The sequence below is a fragment of the Echeneis naucrates genome, chromosome 1 (assembly GCF_900963305.1).
Source record: "Echeneis naucrates chromosome 1, fEcheNa1.1, whole genome shotgun sequence".
In the NCBI taxonomy this organism is placed as follows: Eukaryota; Metazoa; Chordata; class Actinopteri; order Carangiformes; family Echeneidae; genus Echeneis; species Echeneis naucrates.
The window spans coordinates 19,234,126-19,248,478 of NC_042511.1; the positions used below are offsets into that span (position 1 = coordinate 19,234,126).

General features: G+C 39.0%; 3 protein-coding genes and 1 long non-coding RNA gene across 4 annotated transcripts; 3 read left to right on the forward strand and 1 right to left on the reverse strand.

Annotated features, from left to right (window-relative positions):
- Nucleotides 1-271: 271 nt before the first annotated feature.
- LOC115044865 (claudin domain-containing protein 1-like) lies at nt 272-4,272 on the forward strand. Its single transcript, XM_029504167.1, has 6 exons — nt 272-658; nt 746-868; nt 1,162-1,671; nt 2,230-2,337; nt 2,465-2,602; nt 2,697-4,272. Exons 3-6 carry the CDS (start codon nt 1,389-1,391, stop codon nt 2,915-2,917), a joined length of 750 nt encoding a protein of 249 aa, XP_029360027.1. The 5' UTR covers nt 272-658; nt 746-868; nt 1,162-1,388; the 3' UTR covers nt 2,918-4,272.
- A 454-nt stretch (nt 4,273-4,726) lies between these two features.
- On the forward strand, nt 4,727-8,358 carry LOC115048450 (claudin domain-containing protein 1-like). Its single transcript, XM_029509911.1, has 5 exons — nt 4,727-4,825; nt 5,117-5,618; nt 5,854-5,958; nt 6,372-6,509; nt 6,600-8,358. Exons 2-5 carry the CDS (start codon nt 5,345-5,347, stop codon nt 6,818-6,820), a joined length of 738 nt encoding a protein of 245 aa, XP_029365771.1. The 5' UTR covers nt 4,727-4,825; nt 5,117-5,344; the 3' UTR covers nt 6,821-8,358.
- On the reverse strand, nt 7,824-12,883 carry LOC115048440 (N-acyl-aromatic-L-amino acid amidohydrolase (carboxylate-forming) B-like). Its single transcript, XM_029509900.1, has 7 exons — nt 12,718-12,883; nt 11,060-11,286; nt 10,762-10,954; nt 10,172-10,265; nt 9,978-10,085; nt 9,450-9,562; nt 7,824-8,979 (listed from the first exon to the last, which is right to left on the reverse strand). Exons 2-7 carry the CDS (start codon nt 11,284-11,286, stop codon nt 8,791-8,793), a joined length of 924 nt encoding a protein of 307 aa, XP_029365760.1. The 5' UTR covers nt 12,718-12,883; the 3' UTR covers nt 7,824-8,790.
- LOC115048458 (uncharacterized) lies at nt 8,747-13,680 on the forward strand. Its single transcript, XR_003841076.1, has 4 exons — nt 8,747-8,810; nt 8,928-9,006; nt 11,210-11,305; nt 13,550-13,680. It is a non-coding gene; the product is annotated as an uncharacterized LOC115048458 (long non-coding RNA).
- The last annotated feature ends 673 nt before the right edge of the window (nt 13,681-14,353 follow it).

Genomic DNA, 14,353 nt, shown 5'->3' on the forward strand with positions numbered 1-14,353 from the left:
TGTGGTTTATAAAATATGAAATGCGTGATGTTCTCAGCTATTGCTCGTATGTTCGGCGGCTGTTTGCCAAAGTTCATGTGTGTTTAAAATAGTTTTATTGACGGAGTTGTGCATAGCATTGTGCAGTTTTGGCTGCCTCATTTCAGAGCTACGTCACTTATCTTTCGGTGTAATTAATTTCATTCTGTATGACCAGGGAATGAATGCAGTGGAGACCAGACCTAGTCACACAGTAAAATGTAGATGTTGTCCTTGTCTCCTGCAGTTGAAACAAATGCGTCTGAGGAGTCAACTGTTAGAATCCTCCTTTACCAACCGACATCGGTTACATTGGAACACCCGCATGTATCCTTCACTTGTTCAAGTCCTATGGTACCTTCATTAATTTTCAATAGCAACGAAGCAGGCATTTTGACGGATACTACGTGGCAGCAATCTTCAGAGTGGGAATGAATGAGTATGTACTGTATATTTGGAATGACATCAAAGTCAAATTGACGTGTTGGAGCGAATTTAGGGAAGAACCTCTAACTTTTAACAGTGCGTTAGTAGGAAATGTAGCGAGCAATGAAGACAGAACATTGAATGGTCCTAGGCCTGCGCTGGAATCGTACCCGGAACCTTCAAGCTGTGACCCAACAGTGCTAACCACCTGCTGGTAAACATTTTTTCGTCACTGCGAAAAATAATAATATCATATAGCTGTGTGCACTGAAAGAACCGATATTTTCTTTGACTTGCTCAGAAACGTCATGCGGTGCTTCACATTGTCTACCACAAGGTGGCTGTAATGAGCCCAAACAGAGTTTACCAACCGGAAACCCAGAAGAAGAAATATTGTTATTTGGGTGTGTTGTGAGGCGATGAGGTAAAATAAATCCCTTTCATATACAATTGATATCGTGCGATTCTCAGCTAAATGTCGCTAACTATAGCTAACTGATGATTTAGTTTGCTAGCTAGCTCACTATAACCGAAGAAGGAGCCATTTTTGTTGTTGTCATTAACAAAATGGAAGAGTTTCGACAGTCCCAAATAATTATAGCAACTTTCTGGCGTCTTTTGTGTTTTCTCGGGAAAGTTAAACTAAAGGACACGTATTACATTCTTCGTCTTTAAGTGGACTCAACAACAAGCTTTGTTTTTCTGACTCCTCTGCAGTTTGTGAGGATCGTCTCTGTGTCGGTGACACAAATTCAACACAAAAGTGAAGTAAGTGAATGAAGAGTCACTGACAGCAGCTGACAGACATGCTGTGGTGCCAACACAGCGAAAGGAAAAATTATTTGTAACCCCACGACCCGGACTCCTTCACCCTGCAGCTGTGTATGTAATTTATTTGTCTGTGAGCGGAGTGGGGCTGAAAAGCAGCTGTTTTCCCGGAGGCCATGGTCGATAATCGGTATGCTACAGCTCTGGTGATCGGCTCGGTGCTGAGCCTGCTGGCAACCGTGTACTTGTCTGTGGCTATGGGGACTCAGCACTGGTACCAGTACAGCAGTCCGCCGGTCCGACAGGGCAGCAACGCCTCCGAACTCAGAGAGCAATTCATCAATAGAGAGTTTGATGAGAAGAGCTACAGTGACTCCTTGTTCCAGCTCAACGGCACCCTGGGACTGTGGTGGAGGTGCATCCTAGTGCCCGGCCGCTCACACTGGTTCAAGGAGCCAGGTATGCTGTTCAGCCATATGAAAAATATAGGCCTTGAAACAAGTTTAGGAAAGGGAAAGTAAAGATGAATATTATGTTTACGTTAGCTAAATCACATCATGTTTGTTGTATGTTGTAAGCATTAAAGTGATTTATTTGCCCAGCTGGTTTAAGCTTGTGGCATTAATGACAGAAAAAATCCTGTAATAAAAGATGCACAGAATTGGCAGCAATGAAATGACTTGGGTACTGGCCCCTTGTGACTAATACAGATTAAATACTGTTACTTTGTACGATTTATTGCTACTAGCAAATTTTTTTGAGTTGCAACAACCCTGCTGTTATCTTAAGTGGGTTAGGTTTGTGTAATAGTAATAATAGTAATATATATGGCGAGAGAGAGATTGTTAACCAGTGTTCTAAGTATTTGAATTGGTATCATGTTAGACATTGGTACCTCATTGTCATAAAACAGCCTCACAGTTTGATTTATTATGATAATAAAAAGCTGAACAGTAAATGGTACATATTGCTAAATAATAAAGGCAGCTCATCCTGATTTGTGCTTTATTTCTTTAGATCCCAAGATGGAGCTCCAGTGTGTGAGCTTCACTCTTCCTCAGCAGTTCAGTCCAAAGTACAAATACCATGGAAACGACATCAGTGAGGAAGATCTACTGCGAACATGCAAGTCTTTCATTTGTTTGACTTTATCGTGTGCCAGGTTCAACGCAAATGCCCCAAGTTTTGAATTTCAGATTTTTGTATGGAAGATTGAAGAATTAATCCTCGTGTTATTTCTGGCATGTGCTAGATCTCTGGAGATGTCAGTTTCTCCTGCCTCTGGTGTCTCTGGCCTTGGTTTTCCTGAGTGGCCTTGTTGGGGTCTGTGCCTGCCTGTGCCACAGCTTCACCCCTACCTTGGTAGTGGGGGTGCTTCATCTTCTAGCAGGTGAGAGGAAGCAAGGGCTTGTTTTGGAGGCAAGAACCAGTTTGGATCAGACTGGACAGAGCATGTAACTCAGCAGTTTCTCCCTCTACGGCAGGTCTGTGCACTCTGGGCACTGTCTGCTGTTTTCTGGCGGAGGTGGATTTGCTCCACCAAGACTCCACACCACCTGAAGGGGTGGACGGCTCACTGGGCTGGTCCCTCTATCTTGCTCTCATCGCCTTCCCCCTGCAGATGATGACAGCTGCTTTGTTCCTGTGGGCTTCCAGAAGTCACTGCAAGAACTACACCCGCATGACTGCGTACAGGGTCGCATAGAAGAGAGAGGAACTCCTCCATCTACAGTGTCCAGTACCTCAACACAGCCTTTCAGTCTGAGGACTTGATTACACATCTTTTGTCTTTTAAAGGATGTGAAATGAATGAATTGACCATAATGCATCTTCAGTAGCAATATTTTAGATACAAAAAACAATTATATAATATCGCTGAGCCAAAAACAGAAATAAACCAAATTAATTGCAGTTAATCATCACAAGTGCTCATGAATGTTTTTATTGAGTTTTCATCACACCTTTTTTAGTTTAGTATTTTGAAATTGTTTCCTGTCCAAGGCATGTTCTTTATGTATTTTAACACCAAAATTTTAAGGAACCCTTTTCAGGTGAACTGTGTTACTTTGCATTACTGCTTTGCCTTTTCTGTTGTCATTGCTTCTGAAGCTGCTCACCATTTGTCCTTAAATCCATTTAACATGCACTGTTACTAACACACTTGTCGTCATCTAAGTCAGGATGTCTATTCTCAAATAGTGGATGTAGTGTATTACTCTAAACTATTTATTTATTATTTTTGGATATGTTGTGCTCTTTTTTTTTTTTTTTCTTTCTCAAATTTTAATAGGAAGTTTTTTGCTGTGTATGCCTTTTTAAGATGACATTTCCATTATCTGTGGTAAATGTTGATTTCTGTTGGTGCTATATGTTGGCTTAATGACAGTCACTGAAGCTGTAACCACTTGTTTTCCATCGTGACCCTTGTTTATAGATCTAATATGTATTTATTGTTAATTGAAGGTCGAAAACTGGATTGATTTGTTACCACACAAGTAAACCTGTCATCGCTTTGCAATATGTAGATTTTAATGTTTCAGGTCCAAATTTTTATTTATTATTATTTTTTTTTTTTTATCAAAAAGTTTTGATGCACTTTTGATGTGTGGCTTTTGTAAATGTTTTGTGTGTTATCTGAAGAACATTGTATCATTAAATTTGAAGTTTGTTGATATCTGTAGTTCTGTATTAATGACCTTTATTCTGCTTCTAGAAAGTTCCCATCCTGATAGCGTGGTAATATCCAATAACCAGCTCATCTCCAAATTGAATGTCTATTGCGCTGATTTACACAGACATTCATTACATTTCTTACATTACTTCGAGCACATCCAGACTCTCATTCTAGTCAGTGAACTCTAAACAATGACTTGATGGACTTGTACAGAGTTTTGGGGAGACATTGCTTCCTGAAGAACGAACCCTAATGACTAGTCATTCTCTCACTTATTTCTCCCATGCCAACATTAAGTTCACACTTATGATTTTGTTTAAAACATCTTGATAACCATTGGCTGTATTATTACATTCATGTTCACCTCAGTAATATTTGTAATAAAATTTCTGGTATTTTGTCTTGCATCTAACAAAAAATTTGCACAAACACATTGCATTGGAGGAAAAAGAAAAATAAATCTGACTGTAACTTCTTTATAGAATTGTATAGTTTCTGTCTCCACATCACACTGCTGTATTATAGTCATATTGTTATCATATGAATTGAGTTATTTGGTTATTTGCATTATTTATACCCTTGGAAAAGGTTTACTGGCTTACGTTAATCTTTGAATTCAAAAGACAATAATGATATCAAGTAGTGCGTATACCTTTTTGTAAACCCCTTTTTGGTTTAATTTTAGTGAGAAAATAAAGCTGTTAAAATATACTATGATTATGAAGCACTATTTCCTCGACTTGCTCAGAAAGGACGTGGAGTTTCAGACTTTCTACCACAAGGTAGCTGTAATGAGCGCAAAGAGGAAATTTACCGACCACCATTAAACCCAAGAAGAAGGAAAGTTTTTGAACAGTGAAGAAGAGGGCAGAGGCTTCCGAGAAATGTGATGAGCGCTACATTAACGCTAATATTTCAATTGTATTGTTCAGCAATAAGGTAAAAAAAGATAGATTTGTTATAGTAACAAATATTGTGCCATTGTCAGCTAAATGTAATTTCACTAAACCTGTCGCTAACCGTAGCTAACTGATGATTTAGTTTGCTAGTTAGCTCGCTATAACCGAAGAAGGAGCCATTTTTGTTGTTGCCATTAACAAAATGGAAGAGTTTCGACATTCTCAAACAATTAGAGCAACTTTCTGGAAAGATAAACTAAAGGACACGTATTACATTCTTCGTCTTTAAGTGGACTCAACAACAAGCTGTGTTTTTCTGAATCCTCTGCAGTTTGTGAGGATCGTCTCTGTGTCGGTGATACAAATTCAACACAAAAGTGAAGTAAGTGAATACGAGAGTCACTGACAGCAGCTGACAGACATGCCGTAGTGCCAACACAGCAAAAGGAAAAATTATTTGTAACCCCACGACCCGGACTCCTTCACCCTGCAGCTGTGTATGTAATTTATTTGTCTGTGAGCGGAGTGGGGCTGAAAAGCAGCTGTTTTCCCGGAGGCCATGGTCGATAATCGGTATGCTACAGCTCTGGTGATCGGCTCGGTGCTGAGCCTGCTGGCCACCGTGTACTTGTCTGTGGCTGTGGGGACTCAGCACTGGTACCAGTACAGCAGTCCGCCGGTCCGACAGGGCAGCAACGCCTCCGAACTCAGAGAGCAGTTCATCAATGGAGACTTTGATGAGAAGAGCTACAGTGACTCCTTGTTCCAGCTCAACGGCACCCTGGGACTGTGGTGGAGGTGCATCCTAGTGCCCGGCCATTTTGAAGAGACGGGTAAGGACTTTAGTAATACATTTTTTTGTATGTTTTTGGAGAGACAGACATTCCCTCCCAACATGTTATTTGAAATGTTACCAAATATCTATTGGTGAAAGGCAAAACTGGCAACTCTTTTGATGATCAATTGTTGTTTTTCAATTCATTATCAAACCACAAAGCTTACCATTGCATATCACGTACACTCTAACGAATAAGGCAACTCATTAAATTTTTTACTATTTGTCTTTAGATCCCAAGCTGGAGACCCAGTGCATGAGCTTCACTCTTCCTCAGCAGTTCAGTCCAAAGTACAAATACACAAACCACATCAGTGAGGAAGATATACTGCGAACATGTAAGTCTGCCTTTTTGTGACTTCTTTAAGTTTATAATTTTTACATTTTCACCCAATTATACCAGGGGAATATCAACTGTAGGCAGCACTATAAGAAGGTCACGGGTTCAGTTCCAGTCCTGGGGCCTTTCTGTGATGAGTTTGCATGTTCTCCCCATGCCTGCGTGGGTTTCCTCCTACCATCCAAAGACATAGTGTTTGGGTTAATTGGGGACTCTAAATTGTCAGTAGGTCTGAGTGTGAGTGGTTGTTTGTCTGTCTCTGTATGTTGCACATGTTGCGATTAGAAAATTGCGTTTTATCATATTTCAATATTATCGCAAATGCAATTAATCCTTCAGCGTTAATTTGAACTTCAGATTTTTGTGTGGAAGATTTAAGAATTAATCCTCATTATTTCTGGCATGTGCTAGATCTCTGGAGATGTCAGTTTCTCCTGCCTCTGGTGTCCCTGGCCTTGGTTTTCCTGAGTGGCCTTGTTGGGGTCTGTGCCTGCCTGTGCCGCAGCTTCACCCCTACCTTGGTAGTGGGGGTGCTCCATCTTCTAGCAGGTGAGAGGAAGCAGGGGCTTGTTTTGGAGGTAAGAACCAGTTTGGATCAGACTGGACAGAGCATGTAACTCAGCAGTTTCTCCATGGCAGGTCTGTGCACTCTGGGCACTGTCTGCTGTTTCCTGGCAGGGTTGGATTTACTCCACCAAGACTCCACACCACCTGAAGGGGTGGACGGCTCACTGGGCTGGTCCCTCTACCTTGCTCTCATCGCCTTCCCCCTGCAGATGATGACAGCTGCTTTGTTCCTGTGGGCTGCCAGAAGTCACCGCAAGAACTACACCCGCATGACTGCGTACAGGGTCGCATAGAAGAGAGAGGAACTCCTCTATCTACAGTGTCCAGTACCTCAACACAGCCTTTCAGTCTGAGGACTTCATTACACATCTTTTAAAGGATGTGAAATGAATGAATTGATCGTAACGCCTCTTCAGTAACAATATTGTAGATACAAAAACCAATTGCATAGTATCACTGACCCAAAAACCGGAATAAACCGAACTAAATTGCAGCTCTTTATCGTAAGCGCTCATAATTATTTTGGAGTCACCTTTTTTATTTTAGTATTTTGAAATTGTTTCCTGTCCAAGGCATGTTCTTTATGTATTTTAACCCTTTTCAGGTGAACTATGTTACTTTGCATTACTACTTTGCCTTTTCTGTTGCCATTGCTTCTAAAGCTGCTGACCACTTTGTCCTAAATCAGTTTAAAATGCACTGTTGCTAATAAACACACTTGTAGTCATCTAAGTCAGGATGTCCGTTCTCCGATAAGGATGAAATATATTACTCTTGACTCTATTTTTTGCTTTTTTCAGATGACATTTCCATTATCTGTAGTAATTTTTTTTATTTTTGTCTGTGCTATGTGATGACCAGATGTCCCTTACTGAAACTAACCACTTGTCTTTCAATGTGACCCTTGTTTATAGAGCTAATATTTACTGACAGTGAATTAGAATGCCAGAAACTGATTCGATGCCAATTGAGCAAACATCGTGATCTCTTTATTACATTTAGATTGCTTTTAAAACAATTGTTTGTTAATCCTGCAGTTTTTTTCAAGTTTCTTTGTGTGATGAGATTGACAGACAAGTGTAGCTTTTTGAATCAACCACTCAAATAAATTTTCTGTTGTTTGTTAGATACACTTTGAGTAATAATTGAATAAGCTAAATTCTCCCTAATAAGTGCAATTTCCACATCATTTTTTTAAGTCTTAATACGTTTATCTGAAAAGATAATGATGTTCATACTTTTTGAGTCAGTCAAATTCCAAATTAACTAATTGTGCCAGCACAAGAATAAAAATGTTTCTATCATAAAGATTTGTTACATTTAAGATGTGTGGCCTTTATAAATGTTTTGTGTGTTCGGAAGCAGATTGTTTTATTAAATTTGACGTTTATTTCTGTAATTCTTTATTATTGCTGTAACTATAATTTTTAAAATTCCAACAGTGCAGTTGTATAAAAATTAAATAGACCTTTTGCTGTCACGTTTTTGTGTGGCAACATTCAATGGTCAGTTCATCACCTTACTGAATTTTCCATTTCACTGATTTAAATAAATGGGTTTAATGTACATAAAATTTACTTTTTATTTTCTGGTCTCTACGGAATGTGTCCACAAACATTTATTTACTTCACTTTACTTTTGTAAATTATGCACGGCCTATTAGAATTCAATATCTGTAACATCAAAAAATGAAAAAGTAACTGTTCAATGTGACTTATGTTTCCATTTCATTTTAATGTGTTATGCATTATTGCCACATTACAAAGAAATCAGTTCCTTTTAATTATCTATGACACTAAAAATGTATACAGGTATTGTTTCATTAAAGATTATTTTTAAAAATTAGATTATGTCACTACTGTGTATAGTCTACATAGTATTGAAATTTAGTAGTGGTTAGCGCTTTCGACCCATAATAAGAAGGCTGCGGATTCGGTTCCCGGCCTGGGTCCTTTCTGTGCGGAGTTTGCATGTTCTCCCCGTGTCTGCTTGGGTTTCCTCCCACTGTCCAAAGACATGTATGTATAGGTTAACTGGAGACCATAAATTGACCGTAGGCATGAATGCGAGCGTGAGTGATTGTTTGTCTCTGTTTGTCCTTGTGTGTTAGCCCTGCAATGAACTGGCGACCGGTCCAGGGTGTACCCCGCCCCTCACCCGGATGTTGGCTGGGATTGGCTCCATCACTCCCGCGACCCGAAATTTGAAAAAAAGCGGTAGAAGATGTATGGGTGTTGGTCACATACTTTCTCTACTCTCAGTCCTACTTCACATTAATGGATGGTAAGGTCAGAGTGACCTTTTGAGCTAAGTGGAAAGCAATCTTCTTCTCATAATAGGCACATTCATTAACAAAGAAAGGGTAGGTTTCTTCTCCCTCATATTTCACTGTCTCCCCAGAAAATGACAGGAATATGGGGTCACCTGGTCGGAGAAGCTTGAAGTCATTATCCTGGAGGCAGACAGAAAACAATAACAGGTGAGTCATTATGCAGCATTACATGCAAATGTGGCATTTCATGTTTCCCAAATCATATTCCTTGCTTTACATATTTATGTAAGAATTTCACAAAAAATACTGAACATAGTATTGTTTAAAGGGATAGTTCAACGATTGTGTGTTTTCTTGCTAAGACTCAAAATCTGAGCGGGCACAGTTCACGTACAGACAAGTTAAAACTACCATTAAAGTGTATGAATGGATGTGCTGTGTCAGTTTTTTTTATTCAAAGAAAAACCTAAATATCGCAATTCTAGTACGTTTCTGTATAACAACTCCAGCTGCTTGCCTTTATTTCGTATAAAGAAATACAAGTAATCTAAATTTTATTTAATACTCTCACACCATATTACCTAAAATGTCAAACTCTCTCTTTAAGTGAATGCCTGTGTGTGTATGGATGTTTCCCAGATGTCCTGTACCTGTAGTTCAGGGTGAATGGCAGCAGTAATCTCACTGGTTGTCGGATCCCTTGGGTAGTCTATACTCTTCATGAATGTGAATGCTTCAACTTCACCTCCTTCAAAAGTACTTCCTGTTTCCGAAGGACAGTAAGGCTAGTGACTCACAGCTACACAGTTCCCAAGTATTTAAAAAAGTAGTTATAGGAGATACTTTAGATGTAATTCTACCTGGTTTTGAGATATTTTTATATTTTTATTTCATCTTAGTTTTGTCCTGCAAAGCACGTTATCAACGGGTGACGCATTTTTAACAGGCCGATATTTCAAAACATGATCGGATGATGTCAAAACTGTCATGGTCAGACACGACTAGAGGTAAATTCCTGCTTGAGAAAGTTTAATATATGTAGCACAAAATGTGTTAACAGAAAAATTTGGTTTTGAGATTAGATTTACAACAGTTTCTAATTTCAAAACAGTTAAAGCTCTGAATGTTGAGTTTTAAGTTGTGACTGTGCCTGTTAGATATCGGTGGTTGTCTCTTACCAGAGTTGAAAAGCTGAACCCATTCTATGGTGAGATCTCGTGCCTCTTTCACAATGTTAAAGATATCAGCTCTGACCACACCATTGGGCTGAGGGCCAATCTCCATTGCTGCAGAGATGACCAATGGAAAATGTAATACTAAATTAATAATAAGTAATAAAAAAAGAAAAGGCAGATACACACGACACACTTACCAAAGCCATGTTTGCCCACTGCTTCTAAAGAGAAAGCCTCAGCCATGGGTATGTCCAGCTGGACAGCTCTCACAGGCACAGAAGTAATTTTGCTCTGAAAAGCAAATTAATAAGTAGAGCACAAAATGTTTCACTACAGCCCCGTGGACTTTAAACTGCAATACACATGCACATTTATTGCTTTATGGTGGAAATGAGTGAAGTAGAGATAAACTTTAACCCCAGCTCCAGATCATAATTGACCACAATTACATGATAAAAGTCTAAACAATATAAGATTACAATGACAATAAAATTAATGCAAGTGGAAGAATTTGAAAAATACAGTTTAAAGAGAAGAGTTGATTAGTCATTTTACCACACAGTTCGTGAAATCCTTTGGTACATGAAGAAATATGTTTAAAGCTAACACCAGCTCTATTTTTGGTTTGTACAAATAAAAAAATGGCATGCATCAAACTTGCATTAACCAAAAAAAGAAAACAAATAATGTAGTATAATGTAAATAATGCAGATGATAATTTTAAATTCATGGGGGGTTTAGTCTTTATTCCCTAAAGTTGTCTGTCTTCAATCAGAGAATCTTCTACCTGTAGATATTTGTAAATGTGCAGGGGGACCCAGTCCAAGGAGTAAAAGATGAGGCACAGGCCCATGTTGGCTGTGGTGTTGTGGATATCACAGATCAGATCCACAGCCTCTTCACTTCCTTTAGGCCCAAGCTGAGAGTTCAGCTCATGGGCTCGTCTCAGCTCATAGGGTGTTGAATCTGTTATCGGTGTACTGAAGGCCAAAAAATACAGAAGAGACGTTTCTCTTGCATGCGCTCTTCTAATTTTCAGCTCAGAATTTTTATCAGAAAGGTTTTCAATAACTTTTTCAATTTACCTCAGCAAGGTGTTTGTGAAGCAGCGGTTTAGATCTGTATCTATATATCTTTTACAAGCATCCGTGGCACGGGGGTTTGTTAGAACAGTGGTTACAGAGAAAGATCCGGCCCTTTCTACCTTTTGCCTCTGCATTTCTTTCACCATGTAGACCCCAGACATCTCATTTCCATGGGTGCCACCACAAATGGCTACACGCAACAGTGGCAAGAAAGAGGTGCCCTCCATCTGTCAGAGAGAAAAACAGGTACTGTTGTGATTTCTTTTCCATGTCTCTTAATATCTTCCAAATGAACATTAATCAAGTTGGTAAATTGATTAATATTGTAAGCAGGTGTAAACATAAACAGACCTTAAAACAGTTTGTTGGTTTGTAGTGTTTCAACATGTTGCCGTACAAACACTGCAGCCCAGTTAATGAGTGAAGGAGCGCTGAGAGGAACAGACACCCCCAAACATACCTTTGAAAAATGCTGGATGAGGTTTTTAACTTAAGCCTTTCAGTTTAGTTCTTGAATTTAGATGGACTTTGAAGTGAAATAGTAAACAGAAACAAACGTTTCACATTTCTGATGTAAATTAAAGGAATTACAGCGTATTTGTATATTGAAGAATCAAATTACACCTTCCATTCTGTTTTTAGCAAATGGGTCCCAACCATCTTTAGGGAGCCATATTTTTAGCAATTTACATTTTTTATGTAGTCTTTGGTGTCTGCCCACCACAACACACTTCATTTTGACATGACGCACAACCTTAAATTACATACAGAAATGTTCCATATTAATTTTACTACCATCATTTTGTCAGACTATCATACAATCAGAAAATCAGTTGTTCCGCTCTTATTATTATTATTTTGAAGTGACCAATCAGAAGCACTGCAGCTCCTATTTAAGAGCCTGAACTTAAACAATCCTTAAATTTAGTAGTTTGTTTTTGGCACATAAATGAATGACATTTTACACATAACATGCACGTTATGTGTTGTGCTATCTTTGGCCCCTGACCTGACCTTTGGTTAAAAATGCACCTAGTTTCAGTGTTTGGGTATCAGGGGGCCTCCTGATAAAGCAGTTCTCATTGGGAGGTCAGACAAGTGTGGCTTGACAGCAGAAAGTTTGTTGGCTGAGACTCTGTTAGCGTGAAGCTGCTCAGATTAAATTTTAAGTCCGTGAACACTGCAATAATCGGATTTACAAGTGCCAAGGTACGCTGTTTTGTTTTTGGAAACAAATGGGTCACAGATCTCAAACATAAATACTGTGCATTGTATTGGACATTGGTTCAAGGACTACATTACCTTTCACCTTTGAACAATATAATCAGTGAAAAATCTTGAAGCTGTGTTATGCCACAGCATTTAGCAGAGAAAAATACAAGATCTGCTGTCACTGGGTGCCAGGTTCAGCATGCTGGGTCCAAGCATACAACCAGAAATGAAGTGAGGAACTATTTTGGAAAAAAAAAAAAAGTGTTTCTTTCTCACAACCTGTAAACACTATCTGATACTATCTTGCACAGGCGCAAAATACTGTTCTGCTCAAAGTGCATGTTCCTCACAAAAAGCATGACAGGCAGTTTCAGCAAGGAATGTCCACAAACTACTGTGCAGCCAAGAAACAGTACTGAAGGGTTAGAGTTCACCGTTGGGCTTACCTTTCTGTCAGAACTCAGCCGGGCTCTGCGATCACTGAAATTGGACAGTGTTTGAACTTAGATGAGAGGTTGCATCGGGGCAGAATTTCACAACCTCCCAGCAAAGCAATGTTTGCACAACACAAGGTCCTTTCCACTCATAAATGTTTTACATGCACGAGAGTGAATGAACATAATGCTGAGACCAGTATATGTACAGCTGGCTGGCCCACTTCTGTTTCTTCCTCTTTCCTGTGACCCTCCCACCTCTGTTTCTTCAGATCAAATTTCGAGCAGTTAAACATTATGTAATGTAACAGGGACTCTGTTATTTTCCACCAATCCAGCAGTAGCCGCTGTCAGTGCTCTGTTTGAGGTGCTTCAAATGTAATTGTGTAAACTTCTTGAATTACTGATCAGAATGGCCTGTTTTTTAGGAGCTGCATTGGAACATTGAAAGAACTTAGAAGACCAAAAGCTCTGAAACAAATTTATTTAATAATGAATCATAATGAGCAGTTATTCTAACCTCTTAAAATGTTCCAATGAAGTTTTTTTGTTTGTTTGTTTGGGTTTGCCTTTGTAAACAAAGGCAAACTAACACGCTAAGTGAGAGATCCTCCTTTCAACGGGTACATTTAGGAGCAACTGGGCTGCTTTGTCATTAATCACCTCGCAGCTATTTACATTTACTCTGCTTTTACCAGCTCTTGCACATCAGATTCAAATATATCGCCTACACTGTTTGCCTTACAGTGTAAAACTGGTCAATCCTGTACTTTGACAAAATGGAATGTAATCATCAGTATGTTTTCTTCCTGTCATGTAACATCAAAATGCTTTCTTCATCCAGCCCTGTCCTTCCCAACCATTTTGGCTGGTGACCCTAAAGTGAGGCTGTCTCTACAGCCGAGCCATCTACAGAGGCATCAGGAGTCTGAGTTTCATCATTTCTTCATCATCGTCATCATCATCATGTCTTCCTCTTATATGTTTTAATAACAGCTCAAGGCTTCAACATTCAAACAGTACAATAATTCACCCCCCCCCCCCAAAAAAAAAAAAACCTTAGAAAACTGACCAGAACTGCTGACTTAAAATCATGTAACTGAAATTTTTTTTCCTATCCTGTCCTTCATGTGCATCTTTTGTCCCACTGGAGGAGGCCTGAAACATGGGCAGGGACTCACTAATCTATTAGATGTTAAAATGTTAATTACCTCACATCTTTCCTTTTCACATAAACCTTCCCATCTCTTATGTTTTTTTCGCTCTCTCTCACTCTCTTCATATCGAGGGAAGGCCTTAACTACATTTAAACATGTAATCCATGTCAAGCTCTAACTCTATCACTCTCTGTTGACTCTTGAACTCTTCATTGTTTCAGTTCAATTGAGTTCCATAATGTTTCTTTAAACATTTACAATGAAGGTTAAACAATGACCAAAACAAATGTGCAATTTTGTCCCTTATTTCTATATTCTTATTTCCTCTGTATCTAAGTTGTTAGTTTAAATGATTAAAACCAGCATCAACGGCAACACTCAGATCAGATAACAGACTGAGTCTGATACTATATGCACCTTTTATGGCATTAATTCAACGTTCAAATGATTCTGATGGAATATTTACTGTTCATAAAACACAAGACATTGTC